Raw genomic sequence first — 16,526 nt, 5'->3', positions numbered from 1 at the left:
GGTCTTCCTAGCTTCCTGTCTCATCATGAGTTGTCTCACTACCTCGACTGTTCTGTTGCTCTTAGGAGGTCACCTGCCATCTCACCTGAGCTGAGCAAAAACTCTGGACTCTCCAGAACTGTGAGTAAAATAAACCTTCTTCCTTTCCAGATTACCCAGGCCAGGACTGGGTTTCTGTGATAGTAACAGAGCAGAAACTATATAGACACTGTTCTTGCCTGAGGGGAAAAAAAGCTTACAGAAAATATTCCTGAGAACCTGAGTAGAAACACTATATACTACAGCAAACACTTCTTGACTTTATTATTCTTATAGTCCTATGACTTACATACCATAAATGTCTTTTTTTTTTTTCATACATGACAAAACTGCCTTGAAAATGCCTTCCCCTCAGACACAGGGCAAGAAGACAGTCAAAGCCTTTGTCTCTTCTCCATAAGAGCACAACTCTAGTATGTAAGCTGCCTGCTCTTTCTGAACCTTTGGGTGAAAAAGCCTTGAGTGTTTACAGAAAGGGCTGGCATGCCTCTCATGCTCCGCCCACCCCTCGGCCCAGTTCTATTTGAATATTCAAATTTTATTCTCTGGAGATACTCACCGTGTATTTCCCCTGGCCTGGGTTTGGCTGGGTACTGGGGATGGTGATGGGGGGGGTTGACCAATTAGAGCCTTGTTTTCAAAAAGTCCACAGCCCAGTCCATGTGGCCTCAGGGCAGGAGTCCTGACTCCATTAGGATGGGCACCACTTCCTTATAGTGAGGCTGGCAGGCTGTCCCTGCCTCTCTGACTCATCGTCTCACTGCCCCCACCTCCTCAGTGTGTGTGTGTGTATACAGGAAACAGTCTTTGCATCCCTGATCCAGCTGGCGATGGGAAGTTCTAGAAAAGTTACAGATGTCTCCTCACCAGGACTAGGAACTTACACTGCCAGCTCTGGGTATGTGGCTAAGCCGTGATTCATCCATCTTTTGGGTCACAGCCACAGCAATACTCTCTCTTATTTTATTCTTGAAAGACTCAAACTGGAAGGGACTACTTGATTCTAGAGAGGGAGTAAGAACAAGTCCCGAAAAGATAACAGAATATTCAGAACAGATATATGCAATTCTGAAAGGCCCTGGGTATAATATTTCACAACTGCAGTACCAGACCAGTGCTAATTCATTACAGCAAAGCCTCAATGCACAGGGCAGAGCTGAGAGGAGCCAAAGAAAAGATGACTTGAGCAGGGGATGGGAAAGTGCAGGAGAGAGAGAGTGGGAGAGCAAGGCCGGAGGGGCTGGTGAAGGGGGTGGGCAGCTACACACAACCGCAAGGATTTAGACAGAGAGGGGTAATTGACAGCCAGCCCAGTCTGCATGAGGAGCCCAGGCACCTTAGCAACAGCCCCTACTTAACCATGCCCCTATGGCAGGCCTAGTCTACAAACCATTGTCTCAAGGAAGTCAGAAGACCCTGAGTTGTACTGAACGCAAGCTGGTGATAGGACTTGGAAACACATCCTGTTCTGTCTCTAACCCTCTACTTAAAGCTTGCGTGTGTATGAGTATGGGTACGCGTGTGACACAGTGTGTTCACGGAAGCCCCGGGATCAGCCCTGGCTTGAGACAGGGTCTCTATTGAGTAAAGCAGGCTGGGGCTGACTGCAAGTCTTGTGGGAGTCCCATCTTTCCATCAGGGCACGAGGACTAGAGTGGAGAAGGCTTCTGAGTGGGCTTTCTATGCAGGTCTGGGGATGGAGCCTGGGTCCTCCAATCTGCACAAACACTTTTTAGAATGAGCAATTTCCCCAAGCCTAAAGACCTCTTCTTGTAACTGCTGTGTAATCTTGATCTAGGGTTCTACAGATGCTTGTGGGGGGCTCTGGTGAATGAAGCCAATTAGAGAGGAATTTCAGACAATGAACCTTCCTTAGCCTTTACTTCTCACACACTAAGTCTTAAGCTTACACTAAGCTCTGACCTTATAGTCCCCAGCCTGCCCTCCCTCCCTCCCTCCCTCCCTCCCTCCCTCCCTCCCTCCCTCCCTCCCTCCCTCCCTCCCTCCCTCCCTCCCTCCTTCTTTATGTTACAAGAGCTACTAGTGAATTAGACACTAGATCACTGTATCCCAGAAGTGCGTTTTCAGTGCCTCTCCAGGCAACGCTCTAGTGGCAGCTGCAAAGGACAAACATTTCCCGGTTCCACAACCATTTTTCACAGAGATTTGGGGTGGATTTGGAGTCCAATGGCAGAGAGCAAAAATACTGGCATGCTTTCTCATCTGGGGCAGGGGACATACAGTGCTTCTAAGGCCTTGCTGTGACAGAGGGGGCCGGCAGCACAGGGATCTGGTCAAGGGCTGTGTTAGAATTAAGTCCATGCCACCTGCTTGGAATATGCTCAATGGACCAGCAGCATTCACAATGGCCAGGTCTCTTAAAGGAGCTGTTGGAGTCCCCTCTGCCTCAGAAATCAAGAGTAAAGAGACAGATACACAGACACATGGAAAGCTGTGAGGAACATTAAGAGTTTTGATGGTGGGAGTTCTTTCCTCAAAACTTGTCCAAGCTATTGGGATTTGGAAGATGAGCCAGGAAGATGCGGAAGAGAAGTCACGGGTGAAAGCCCATTTCCCTCAGACCAAGGGCAGTAGCTATATAGTTCATGCTTCAATTCAAATCTTATTCTTGTAACAGGCCTTAGCCTCCAGCTGCCTCAGGTATATGTATATACATCTTCTGTGCATAGGTACACAAGTACAGGGACCTTTTAAAGAAAAAAAATTTTTTTGAGACAGGGTCTCTCACTGGTTTGGAATTCATCAAGTAGGTTAGGCTAGCTGGCTGGCAGGCTAACCCCAAATCTCTGTTTCTGCCCCCCCCACCCCCACCGTGCACATGGCACACAGCTTTTTAGGTGGCTTCTGGGGGTCAAGCTGAGGTCCGCATGTTGGCGGGTACGCACTTTACTGACTCTGCTACCTCTTAATTTACCCTGTTGTCATTTAAAGCTGGGCTTTATCGTCCCGAGGACTCCGTAACCACTGTGATGACCTCACCTGGCGTGCTGAGAACACTCAGACATTAGCTTGACTATCTCTGGAGGACCCTGCTCTAGTAAGAAAGAGGCTCAAAGAAGGGAGAAGTCAAGGGCAGCCTTTCTTAAAACATTTCAATACAGCAGGGTTAACTCCAGGCTCCCCCAGAGCTCCGTCCTCCTCTGAGGAGATCAGGGCTCTGGCTCATCTCCAGGACAGATGGGCTTATTCAGTGCCTAGGTCTGCACAGCTACAGCCGGGATTCATGAGCATATGCTGCCTATATAAATGTTATTTAAGCATAAAATTGCATATAGATGCTAAATACGATTTTAGAAGCATGAATGTTATTACATTCAAAAATATTTTCTAAATTGCTTCATCACTATTTCTCAATGTCACCATACTTCTTGTAATAAATCAATGGATTCTGCTCCAAACAAACAGCCCACACTGTCAAATCTTCTTTTAATTAATATATAAATGTTTTATATATACATACGTACATACATACACACACACATATACATGTATATAACTCTATCAATAGGCTCTGTCCTTGAAGAACCTGTTCCAAGGCTTGGTGACAAGCTTTGCATGTAGAAGGTTCTACAGTGTAGGCAAATTTCCTGATTTGGGTTTCTACACAAATATGACTCTTACACCTTTCTGTCTGGCAGGGGAAGCCATTTAGGTGCCAATGCTTCCAACAAAACAAAACAAAACAAACAAACATCTACAAGATGCAAGCAGAAAGCCAGTCCTCTGCTTCCTTCTTCTCCGCTGAGAGTTTGCTGCACTGGCTAAGTTCCTGAGAGCTTAGGAGTCACTGAGAACTTCTGTCGAGGTCTTCCTGTGAGTGTTTTGGGGCATGGGCGTGGTGCAGGAAGAAGGCCCAAGATGAACTTCAGGTATTTTTCTTTATTGGTATTTATTTTCTTCGTTTAAGACAGTTTCTCACCCAGCTTCTCAGGTTTTCTCCATCAAAGTTTATACAATGAACCTGTGGCCCAGAGTAGCTGTGAATGCTGCCCAGTCTAAAGCCAGGACTTACTTAAATGATGGTGACATTTGTTTTAAAACTTGTAGATCTAGAGCCACATAAAAAGAAAACACAAGTGTCCTCACAACCTGTAGGCTTTGGGTTGGACGCCCCTGGATTTAATATGTGGCCCAAGCCAACTGTTTGTTTGGTGTGGCCTAGAGAAGCCAAACAACAACAACCACCACCAAAACAATAATAAAAAATAAAAACCCTGGATACCTTTAATCTAACTGGAGAGGAAATCTCAACCTGGTTACATGCATACCCTATTCTGGTAGACTGTAGCTACCAGAGCACAGTAGCTTCAGGGGTATTTTGGATCCATCTTCCTGCAGAATCATCTTTACTTTCTACAATGGATGAAAACAACCCTGTAGACCGTGTGTGCACACATGTGAACGTTTGTGGGAACCAGAGCACAACCCCACGTGTTTTTCCTTCAAGCATCATCCACAGTGTTTTCTGAGACACAGCACAGGCCTTCTCCCTGCACCCCCAGACTTGGAGCTCACTGGGCAGGCAAGCCCGGCTAGCTTGTGAACCTCTCTGGGATCGTAAGAGTATGCCTCTATGCCTGGCCTCTTCACGTGGATTCTGGGGACAGACCTTAGGTCCTCAAGCTTGCATGGACAGAGCCTTAATGATGGGGTCATCTCTCTCTCCAAGCCCCTGAAGTGACTTAATGACACTTTCTGTGGAAGTTCTCTGGCCCCAGGCTCCTCAGTCATTGTTTGGGGCCTCTGTCTCCCCCACTTCCTTGGGAAGTACAGGTTCTGCATACTCACATGGACTCCATGCTGCTGCACTCTGTATCCTGCGTGGCCAGCTCCCGATGCCCTCCCTCCACACAGAGAGAGCACTGTGCCTTTTGCTCTCTCCACACCATTCTTCCTACATCAGCTGCCAAATTGTTAGAGCTAGAGTAATGGCGGAAGCCTCTGAGTAGATTACAACCACAACAGCTGTGTTTACTAAGAGCTAAGAATGAACATATCCTAGGGCTATTAGAGAGAGAGCGCGCGCGCGCGCGCGCGCGCACGTGTGTGTGTGTGTGTGGGGGGGGGGGGGGCGGGTAGGGCTGGGAAGCTTCTGGAAGCACACCCCATCCTCAGGATATTCACTAGCAGCCTGAGCCTCCTGCCTCTCAAGCTGGTTTTGGCTTTTGGGAAAGACCTTCCGGAGCCTGGTCTCTGCTGCCCACCGCGGGCCTTTTCTCCCCCACAGCTCTTTTGTTATTTTTATTTTCCAGCTTCAGTGATCGACACACAACTGGGCTGCTGCTTATGCTACTTAGAAGAGCAGCTCAGCACTGAGCAGCAATGGCCAGTGGACCGGCGGGTCACGTGACTCCCGCGGCTGCTCTACTGACTCCCTAAGCACCCAGAACAAAGTCTAAGAGTCTGCTATTCATCATTCCAGTCTTGGGCCTTGTGCTGCCTCCCGCAAGTGTAACTATCCGTGCAGGAGGCAGGGTACCCAAACCCCTATCCACACGTTACGGGAGACTGTCTCTTCTAAAGTCTCCAACACTTCATCCTATCATCTCAAAGATAGACATTTGTTCCCGGAGTCAACGAGAGTGCTCTGTAGCTTGTGAAGTTCCTACCAGATGCTATCTGAGTTAGTGGGCAAGAACTCTTTATTTTTATAATTTTGGTTTTAAATATTATATTGACTTACTTGTGTTGGTGGAGGCATGTGGAAGGTGATATGACAAAGTCTAGGGGCCAGTTCTCTCGCAGTGTGTGGGGCCAGGGGCCTGAACTCAAGCACATGCTGGTATTACAGGTACACACCATCCCGTCTAGTTATGTGGTGTTGGGAATCGAATGGAGGACTTTGTGTATCCTAGGTGAATACCTTCTCAACTGAGCTGTATCCTCAGTCCTGAGACTCCTATGAGTAGTAAGAAAGCCTAACACACATCAAGGAAGAGAAGGCATTGCTAGCACACGTTTCCACACCGCCATGTATTCCTGTCATGGACTGGCTGTGCAATGGAAGTCTGTGTATTATGTGCAGTTGCTAATTCTGCGGCCAGTTTAGTTTACACATTCTGTGCTCTCTGTACAAGGGTGAACCCATCCAACAATGCATTCTCAGAATGCCTTCCCGTGGTTAACTGAAGCAGGAGGCCATTTATTAAGTCATGCAGCCTCATTCAACCCCGAACAATTATGCTATTGTTTCCACCCATTCTGCAAAAGAACTCAGGGACACGGGGAGTTGAAGTAGCTGGCCCCATTAAGAGATGGAATCCCACTGTCTCCAAGTGGGTACACTGGTACAAAAGGCAGGGGACCAATACCCTGAGCACTCGAAAGGAATGGCATGATGCCTGGTGCTCTCAAATAGGAAGGGAAAAGTTCCTTTATCCTATTTGTTAAGCCTCAACTTGGAGGCTCATAGTCAATTCTTGGTAGACCCACACAATCCTACTGTCAAGGCATCCCTTAAGTCTCTTATACTCATGGATGCTTTCCGGGCAGCTGGGTTTGTGGACTCTGCACCTGACCTGCCCCACTTCCCTGCCCTCTGCCCCTCCCCCAGGCTCCTATCTGGCTCTGTCCTATTTCTGACACCCACAAGGCTGTCTGCTAAGCTACTCCCCCTTTACCCCTATTTTGAAAGAATTAGACAAAGCCAAGGAGGACTTTGGATTATAGCATTACGGACTCTGGGGGTGGGAGAGAAATGCAGACAGTTCACTGTCATTGTACAGAAGAAAAAGGTGAGACCAGGAGACCAGTATCAGCCAAGGTTAGACAGCTGAGAGCACAGTCAAGTCTGCTTTTCCTGGCCAGGGCTCCTCCTGCTGCCCCAGACTGTCCACGGTCAGCATCTTCAGACTGACAGATGAAAAGGCCAGGGAGAATGTGTTCTTCTGCCAACAGATGAGGAGCTCTTTAAAATGGAAGCAGAGGCTTGCTGAATTGGAAAAGATGATCGGGAAAATGAGAGGGAAAAGGTTGCCTGATCTTCACTGGTCTTTCCATTGTATACTCAGGGGGGCATGTGCTGGGGAGCTTGGGGGGGGTGCAGCCCAGGCTGGCTTACAATCAGCCCACAGTCACTGCTATTTTTATAAGAGTCCTAGACTATAAGCTGTGCTGTGTCTGTGTGGTAGGTGTGTGTGGTTGTGTGTGCACATGCACATGGAGGCCGGAATCAGCCTCAGGCGCTGATCCTCAGATCTCTCCACCTTCTGCTTTTGAGATAGTCTCTCATTAGCCAAGAACTCCCCCAGTAGGCTGGAATCTACCTGTCTCTGTCTCCCCAATGCTGGAATTACAAAGGTGCTTCAACATTCAACTTCTGTCTACATTTGTCTGGAACAAATAAATAACTTATTTATTTGGGAGGGCAGGGAGGGCATGTACAGAGATCAGAGGACAAGTTGTGATAGTTGGTTCTCTCCTTTGACCATGCTGGTTCCAGGGATCAAACTTAGCTTGTGGGCTCGACAGCATGCACCTTTACCCAATGAACTATCATTTCCATAGCTCCTTTTCTTTCTTATCTCTATTTCTTTCTTCCCAGTTACCACAGGCTATTACTTAAGTTAGAAGAATCTACCACTGGGCCATACTTTTCTGTGTGCCAGGTACAGAATGGATACACAGGACCTCAGCCTGGTGAGTAGCTGTCCTGAAAAGGATGCCTTCCTCCACCTTCTCCTTGGATTCCTATGGGCTTCTGGTAAGGCTAGTATCAGAAGGACCACCATGGCCAACGTTCCCATGATTGGCTTCTCCAAGGGCAAGAAACTAGAGAGGATCTTCGTCTTATACAGCTTGGTTTTTGTTGTTGTTGTTGTAGTTGTTGTTAAGAACTGAAATCAAGATCTGTGATGGGGCTGGAGATGCGGCTCGATGGTTAAGCGCACCAACTGCTCTGGCAGAGGACTTGATTTGGTTTCTAACACCCATTGTCTTAGTCAGGGTAACTATTGGTGTGATGAGACACCATGACCAAGAGCAAGTTGGGAAGGAAAGGGTTTATTTGGTTTATACTTCCACACCACAGTTCATCATCAAAGGATGTCGGAAGAGGAACTTAAAACAGGGCAGCATGCTGGAGGCAGGAGCTGATGCAGAGGACATGGAGGGATGCTGCTTACTGGCTTGCTCCCCATGGCTTGCTCAGCCTGCTTTCTTACAGAACCCAGGACCACCAGCCCAGGATGGCATCATTTACAGTTTCTTAGGTGATGTTCCCTCCCTTCAGATAATTATACCTTGTGTCAAGCTGACATAAAACTAGCCAGCACAGCCAAATCAGGTGGTTCACAGCCACCTTAACTGGAGCCCCAGGGGATCTAATATTCTCTTCTGGCTTCCTGGGGCACCTGGGCCTTCATGTGCACACACCCACACATAAATACGTGTATTTACATTTAATTTGAAAGGTAATAAAATAAATCTTTGTTTTAAAAAGAGCTATGATAACATCAGACTTCAATACAGTCAACACAATCAATTCCTATTATCTCAATACATACGATTGGGTTGACACAAGGTGGCTGTCCATTTACCTCATTTATCTCTGTTATCTGGAGAGAAGGAAGTATGGTCACAGGGTTAACCTACTTATAAAAAAAAAGCATTCTTTTCAAGAATTTCAGTCTATTCTCTAATTATAATGGTCTTTGGTGGTTCATTAAAACCACACATTAAAAGCAGTTAATCCCTACTATGAAATCAAATGGAATTTCTCCAAATGACTCCTGTTCCCAATTCTGCCTGCATTTCAATGAAGCCAGAGTCGACCCAATTAGCAAGCCAGATAATTACATAGTCCTTTGGATGGGACTCTGTCTCCTACTCTGAGGTCACCCAGACTTCTTTCCTCTTTCCAGATTTATTTCTGGCTGTTTAAAGCAATGTTTCCACTGTTTTGAAATATTGCAATCATCACTGCAGAATGCCAGGGTGTTTCTGGAGGGTGAGCTAAGTACAGTGTGGCTGGTCTTTGATAGCTCATAGTGACTGTACTGCAAGAGTTCCAAAGAACACAGCTAACAATTTGACATCTCAGGACACGTATGTGGCTCAGGTGGTATACAGTACTTGTTTGCATAGTATGCAGGAAGCCCTGGGTTTCAACTCCAGCACTGCATATATGCACTATGGTAGTAAAACATTGCCATCTCAGCATTCAGGAAGTGGAGGCAGAAGGATCGTATGTTCGAGGTCATCCTTAGGTACATAGAAAGTTGGAGACCAGCCTGGGTTGCTTAAGGCTGAACCTGGAGCTCACCAGGTTGGTTAGACTAGCTAGGCAGTGAGCCTCAGCACCCTCTCTTTCCGCCTTTACAGTGCTGAGATTTCAGCTGTGTTCCACCTTGCACAGCTTTTACACCCGCACTGGGGATGTGAACTCAGATCCGTAAGCTTGTACAGTAAGCTCTTTAACAACTGATCCACCTCCCAAACTCCCTATTCTACATTTGAAGAAGACTCCCTGGCTGGTATATATTAAGACTGGATTAGGGAAGTGTGTGTGTGTGCGCGCGTGCATGCACATATAGAGGGAGGCAGACTGAAGGAAAAGGCCATGTTAATGGTTGGAGCTGAATGTGTGCCCTTTCAGCTATAACCTGAGGTCTAGATGAGAAGTTTTCCACATTCAAGAGACATAGGTTTTCTTTGCTTGTTGCCAGTCAGAATATGGCTGAGGCAAGACAGGCCCTGGGATCAGGAACAGAAAATGATTTGAATGACTCCTATGGAGAGTTATTCACTCAGAAGAGCTGGAGGACTATTGCTGATTTGGCCACCAGGGATGTATGTGGCCAAGAGCAGTGGTTTATCTGCTATGCTAATATTAGCCCCAGGGCTCCTGCTAGATGCTCAGGGTACACAGGTTGATTGTCACATAAGCTTTGGAATACTGCTTGACAACAAGGAATGGAGTCAAGAGAGGAGGAGGGCACAGCCCTGACTCTGGCTCTGCCATCTGAACAGACTGGTCATATGGATCCATCATTGTTAAGGACGACCAAAACAAAAAGACATCAGCAGGCACCACCTTCAGTCACGGCTATGAAGGGCTCTAGGAAGTGGAAACACGCCCACAAGCCGTCATAATGCTGGAGATGGAAGGCAGAGTCTAGCATGTGCTGAGAATTTAATCCAGAGCAGTTGCCACTGGGTTATCTACACCCCCCACTGGCCAAAGCCAGCTTGACACAAACCTCCATATTACTGGGAAAAGATTTGTCTCCATCAAATTTTCTGGTGGCCACACATCTGTGAGACATTTCCTTAACTGCTGTCATGTAGAAGGACCCAGCCCACTGTAGGCAGCACCATCCCTATGTAGGTAGACATAAGCTGTAGGAGGAAGGACGCTGAACAAGCCAGAGAGGAAGCGGCATTCCTCCACCGTCTCTGTTTCAGGTCTGCCTTGGCTTCCCTCAGTGACAGACCCGTAGGTCAAATAAATCCTCTCCTCCTTCAGGTTGTTTTTGGCCAGTCTTTTTATCACAACAGAAACCAAACTACAACAATGTCTTAGTCATTTCACCAAAGCCTAGACAAGGAGCCAGCTAGATGCCAGTCTTTGCTCATGGAGTTTTTTCTTCAGAGTGAGCTGAATTTTACTGACGTCTTGTTTCACTTCTCCACATATTCACCGCCAAATGAAGAGCCCCAAAATGAGTTCTCGAGAAATAACTCAGTCAATAAAATCTTTTCCTTGGAAACATGGCGACCTGAGTTGACCACCCAGAACCTGTATAAAAAGGCTGTGCACAGTGACACCCTTGTACACATGTCAGTTCTGGGGAGATGGAGATAGATTTCTGGGGTTTGCTGAGCAGACAGACAGCCTAGTGGAATTGGTGTGAGACTCTGCCTTAAAAAATTGAGGCGTGCTTAAGGAATGACAGCTAAGGTTGTGTTCTGGCCTCCACACATGTATGTGCATGCTCCCTCTTTGTATCCACGTGTAAAGAGAGAGGTGGGAATGGGGAGAGGGGAGAGAGAATAGGAGAGGAGAAGAGAGGAGAGGGAGGGAGGGATAACTAAGGAGATGGAAAAGCTGAGAAAACGCATTCTCTGAGGGAGACTGGGTTTGCCCAGGACATCGTAGAGTCCAGAGGGGAGCAGAGTGGTCCAAGAAAGGGCAGCCAGTAAATACCGTTTCCTCTGGAGGTCAGCTTGCCTTTGCTACAATGCTACCATTTTAGTACAAAAGCATCCACAGACAAAGAGTAGGCATGGCTGTTTTCCAATAACATAATAGGCCAGACTCTGCATGGGCCAGGGCGCACAGACTGTTGACACAGTTTAAAAATGGGCAGCTGCGTATCTTGCAGGCTGCTTGTACTTACCAGACGCTCACAGACTTGACCATTCTTGCACGGGGAACCAGGTCTCACCATGGCAGTTTTTCACTGGCCCAATAATGCTATCAGTAATAGCAACATTTAGTTATGGTGTGAGCTGCACTACACAGCTTACATTTATTAATTTGTGTGATCATCACAGAAACCCTACTGAGGAGCCCTGTGAACAAAATGAGCCAAGGGCTGGGTATGTGGTTTGAATTCAATCGAGGTAGAAGGTCAGCCTGGATAATATGGAAAGACCCTGTTTCAAAATAACAAGGCTGGTCATGGTGGCTCTCAGGAGGTCCTTACCTCAACATCCATAATCCCAGAAATTTGGGGGTAGAGGTAGTAGGACTGTTAAAGACTTTGAGGTCAGCCTAGGCTATAAATATAGTATATATACTAAATATTACTAGACTGACTTAGGCTATGTAGTATCTGGTCAGAAAGCAGACATTATAAACAGGAAGTAGAACAGGGCTACAAATTCTCACGGCCCTTCCCTACTTACCGGAGGCCCCACTTCCTAAAGGTGACAAAATTTCTCAAAATAGTACCACCAGCTTGGTATCAATACAGCACATGAGCCCATGGGGGAGATTCACACTCTCCTCCCGACATACTCTATGCACATAGGATGAGAGTCATTTCCTGTGGTTCTGAGTTTAGATGGCCACCTGCCACACAATGCTGGGGTGAAGTTTCCCACCCCACCATCTCCCAGCATGATGAAGACACCAAGTATTTTGGATTTCAAAACTTTTAGTTAGGAATATTCAACTTGTGATAACACATAAGGAATGACCCTTTATTTTATGATTGCAGGGATCCCCAGACTTGGGAATCACTGTCAATGGATGCCAGATAATTATGCTGGGGAGCCTTCCTAAGCACAATAGGATGCTCACAATATCCCTAACCTGCACCTGTTGGACAGTACTCCTGCCACCCAGACATGACAATCAAAAGTATCTGGAGATACTGCCAGGCTGTCCCCTGGAGGCGGCAGGCAGTGACACCATCCCTAGTTGAGAACTATTATATGATAGTGTACAGAATTTAGCTGTCTATAATTAAGAGCATTATCTGGGAATAAATCAGTGTCTATAATAGCCAGTGGGACCAGCAAGATGGCTTAGTCCATGAAGGTACTTGCCACTAAGCCTGGCAACCTGAGGTTGATCTCAAGAACCTAGAACTTACATGGTGGAAGGAGAGAACTCACTGCTCCTGCAAAGATGTCCTCGGGCCTCCTCATGCATACATACCTCATTCACTCACACATGAATGCATATATCATTTACTCACACATGCATGCATTATGTCATTCACTCACACATGCATGCATATATCATTTGCTCACACATGCATGCATGTTATTCACTCACTCACACACATGCATGTCATTCACTCACATGTATGCATACGTCATTCACACACACACACATGCATAAGTCATTCACTCACACATGCATGCATATGTCATTCACTCACATACAAAGAAATGAATACACATGGAAAGAACTTTACCAGCTTCCTTGCTCTCTTGATATAGTCAGTATTGCAGAGATAGAGGGTGGGCAACACCTCCCTTTCTGAATACTACATCAGGAAAAATGCCTGAACCTCCTAACTGGACATGTCACAGATGCCCTCAGGGGTCAGTTCTAACTCCCTTCATGGGGTAGACACAAAGCATGACATCACAGCTTTGATTATCCCAAGAAGGGTTTTCCTGGACATTTAGGAAGTGGTATGTTTGAAGGTCTGTCCTCCAAATGTCTTTTAAGGTTGTAAGATTGGCTCTCTGCAGCTGATACATTATATATAAAGAGATTGGTAACCTTCTATACCATGCTCCACAGGGATTTTTTAAGGTATGTTTCATACTGAACTTGCAGATTCAGCTAGACTGGTTGACCGGTGACCCCTAGGGATCGTCTGCCTTTGCATCCATCTAGCGCTGCTGGGGTTGCAAGCATGTGCCACCGTGCCCAGCTTTTTATGTGGTGCTAGAGATCTGAGTTCGAGTCTTCATGCTTGGTCAAAGAGCACATTGCCCCTGAGTCACTCCCTAGCCCACGTCTCAAATCTAACATGCAAAGAAGTCAAAAGTTTGGGGTAGAGTTGCTGTAAGGAGAGACAAGCAACCCCAGCCTCAGTTAAGATGCCAGCCAGATAGAACAACCAATCTCCTGAACACTTCTGTTGATGTCTAGTGGGCATAAGCCCTGGGCACTTGGTTTGATTACTCCCTGGATCAAAGCAAAATTAAATTACCTCACAAGCTTCCTTTCAGAGAGCTCGACAAGCAGGCGGGCTGACTCACCTTCCAGAAACTATCCACTTTGCCATACACAAGGGACTGGTTCTGCCTTTTGATCTCGTTGATGTGGTGAATGTCGCTGGAGTTCAGGTGCTGCTCCACCACGAAGCCCAGAAAGCTGTTGTCTGGGGTATGAGCTGATGTAGAAAGCAAAAGACAGGGCTGTGAGTAGTTAGCAGGCACAGAGCAGCAGAGTCACTGCAGGCGACACAGGCCAGCGCTGACCACTGGTGCGTCTGGATATCATTCAGTTCCACCTTATCCAGGAGCTCACAGTCTATGCTAATCCCAGCTGTGTTTACCGTCTCCTCTGGGGGGCGGGGGAATGAAAACCAAGCAGCCTAATCTACAATCTCACCTCCACTGGGCTGATTCTCTGAGAAAAGATGTACAGGGGCTGGGGGATGGCTGAGCTGGGGGTGGGTGGGGAGTCGGGTGAGGGGTGGGGGAAGCCAGCACAGCCCAATCTCTGCGTTCCAGGTTCAGTGAGAGACTGTCTGAAAATATTAAGTGGAGTACTGGGGCTAAGCCTGGCAATTAGAGTGTGATCAGGTTGAGATGGCTCAGTGGGGGTGGGGGAGGGAGAGGAGGAGGGCACTTGCCACATAAGCAAGGGCATCTGAGTTTTAGGATATTGCGTGTAGAGATGCTGGGTTGTGGCGGTATGCATCTGTAATCCTAGCGTTGGTGGGGAGTCAGGTGGATCCCAGGAACTCTCTGGCCATCCAGGCTAGTAGAAAAAGATAAACTCAAAGGTTCACTGAGGGACCCTGCCTCAAAATAGATAATAGATAGGTAGATGGGGGTGGGGGGAGGAAGGGAGGGAGAGGGAGAGGGAGAGAAAAAAAAAACTAAGAAGTGACTGAAAATAACAAACATTAACCTTCGGCTTACACACACACACACACACACACACACACACACACACACACACACACGAGATGTACAGTCATGGACTACACAGTAATAGTCAAATAAAGATCGTATAAACAACAGCTGTCCCTTGAGGTTCATGGCTTGATGACACCCTAGCCATCTTGGCTTGGTGAGTGCAGACTAGGTTGTTTACACAACAGCCACACACTGCATCTCAGTACAAGGTTTCACTATGTAGCCCTGGCTGTCCTAGAACTTGCTCTGTAGACCAGGCTGGCCTTGAACTCACAGTGATCTGCCTGCCTCTGCTTCCAGAGTGCTAGGATTAAAGGCGTGAGCCACCACCACCCAGCAACAAGAATAAGTCTCCTTAAGCACCTTTAACCAACAGCCAGCCATGACTGCCATTTGGATTTATATTGGACAGATGTGTGGACCAAAGACCAAACAAAAAGCGAGGGTCTCTGGAGTATAAACCTCTTTAAAATAAAAGCCAATTTCTTCAAAGCTGGGATGTGAATAGGGCAGACTATTCTAGAAGGAAAAAAAAAGGATTTTTTCCTCTGGTCCACCCTACCTATGGGTTCTACAACTTCATCATATACCCAAGTGGGAAGCTATACCAGAGGAGCCAAGAACATTTGTATTTTGGGACTATAGGTTTTGAAATATTGTGTGTGTGTTGTTATGTCTATGTGTGCATGTGTGTGGAGGTCAGAGGACACCTCAGGTGCCATTCTCCATGTGCTGTCTACTTTGTTTTGAGACAGGATCCCCCACTAGGGTCCTTACTAAGTTCACTGACCATTTAGCCTGCCTGGCAGTGATCTTAGCGAGCTTCCTCTCTCTGCTGGGTTTCAAGCGTGTGTCCTCATGCCTAGCTTTCTATGTGGGTTCTGGGAATTGAATTCAGATTTTCCTGTGGCTATCATTTTAACAAGTAGAGTTATTGCCCCAGCCCTGTATGATTTTCAAGTATGTTTTACCAGGAGGGAGCTATCTGATCAGAAGACAATTCTCTCTTGATTAAAATAGCAACCCTCATCAACTCTACCTATCTTGTTCAGATAAATTTCAGCATGTCGGGTGATGGCTCAGTGAAGGTCATACATGGCTGATAAGAAAGGAAGCAACCCTTGTTTAGTCTGACTCAAAGAAAACCAGCATAAATAACAGAGAAGCGAACTCCCCCAGTAATTGAGACTGGCCATTCAGTGCAAACCACATTCTGAAACTTCAGTCATGACCATTCACCTTCGGGTGCTTACACGGAGTTAAAGCTTAAGCAAACTTCTCTTTTGCTTTGCTCTGGGTTTCTAAGAGCTAAGGAATGCTTTGCCATTAACAGAGTCAGCCCAGAAGTTCGTTCGTTCTCTCTCTCTCTCTCTCTCTCTCTCTCTCTCTCTCTGTGTGTGTGTGTGTGTGTGTGTGTGTGTGATGGAGGGGTGGGATTTACACACAAGTGTCACTATATGCATGTGGGAGCCAGAGTTCAGGTGTCTTTCCCAATCAATTTCCACCTTATCGATTTTCCAAAACATTTACTTTATCTGTATAGGTGTGTGCCTGCATGAGGCCAGAAGAGGGCATCAGACCCCCAAGAAATGGGGCTGTAGGAAGCTGCGGCTTGCCTGACATGGGTGCTGGAAACTCAAAGAGCAGCATGTGCTTTTAAGCACTGAGCTGTATTTTTAGCTCCACCTGCCCCACCCCTCACCCCAACACAGTGTCCATCACTGAACTTGTGCTGCTGCTTCGCTAGGTCTGGCCAGTGAGCTCCATTAATCTACCCATCTCCACCTCCCAAAGGCTGGGACGGTGAGTGAGTGCAGCCACACCAGGCGTTTTCATGTGGGGCTGAGGATATATTTTACTACTGAGGGAGCCAATTCCCAGCCTGCAGAGACCTTTTCAACCCATCAGAG

At 47.0% G+C, this 16,526-nt stretch overlaps 1 protein-coding gene and 1 long non-coding RNA gene across 8 annotated transcripts in view; one reads left to right on the top strand and one right to left on the bottom strand.

The window, feature by feature from the left end:
* Nucleotides 1-16,526, bottom strand: part of Mgat5 (mannoside acetylglucosaminyltransferase 5) — a 283,416-nt gene that overhangs the window by 62,346 nt on the left and 204,544 nt on the right. For all 5 annotated transcript variants that reach the window (XM_006529056.4, XM_030255028.1, XM_006529055.4 and 2 more), the window contains one exon: nucleotides 13,729-13,862. In XM_006529056.4, coding sequence (XP_006529119.1) covers nucleotides 13,729-13,862 — 134 coding nt within the window. The remainder of the gene's footprint in view (nucleotides 1-13,728; nucleotides 13,863-16,526) is intronic.
* Nucleotides 1-16,526, top strand: part of Gm51746 — a 50,092-nt gene that overhangs the window by 11,559 nt on the left and 22,007 nt on the right. Inside the window, exons 3-5 of one of the 3 annotated variants that reach the window (XR_003948718.1) lie at nucleotides 66-120; nucleotides 3,699-3,929; nucleotides 7,604-7,698. This is a non-coding gene — a long non-coding RNA (predicted gene, 51746). Of the gene's footprint in view, nucleotides 1-65; nucleotides 121-3,698; nucleotides 7,032-7,603; nucleotides 7,699-16,526 lie in introns of those variants that run through there. The other 2 variants (XR_003948717.1, XR_003948719.1) reach the window with 2 other exon arrangements.

The sequence above is a fragment of the Mus musculus genome, chromosome 1 (genome assembly GCF_000001635.26).
Source record: "Mus musculus strain C57BL/6J chromosome 1, GRCm38.p6 C57BL/6J".
Classification (NCBI taxonomy): Eukaryota; Metazoa; Chordata; class Mammalia; order Rodentia; family Muridae; genus Mus; species Mus musculus.
This window is presented reverse-complemented; position numbering and strand designations above follow the sequence as displayed.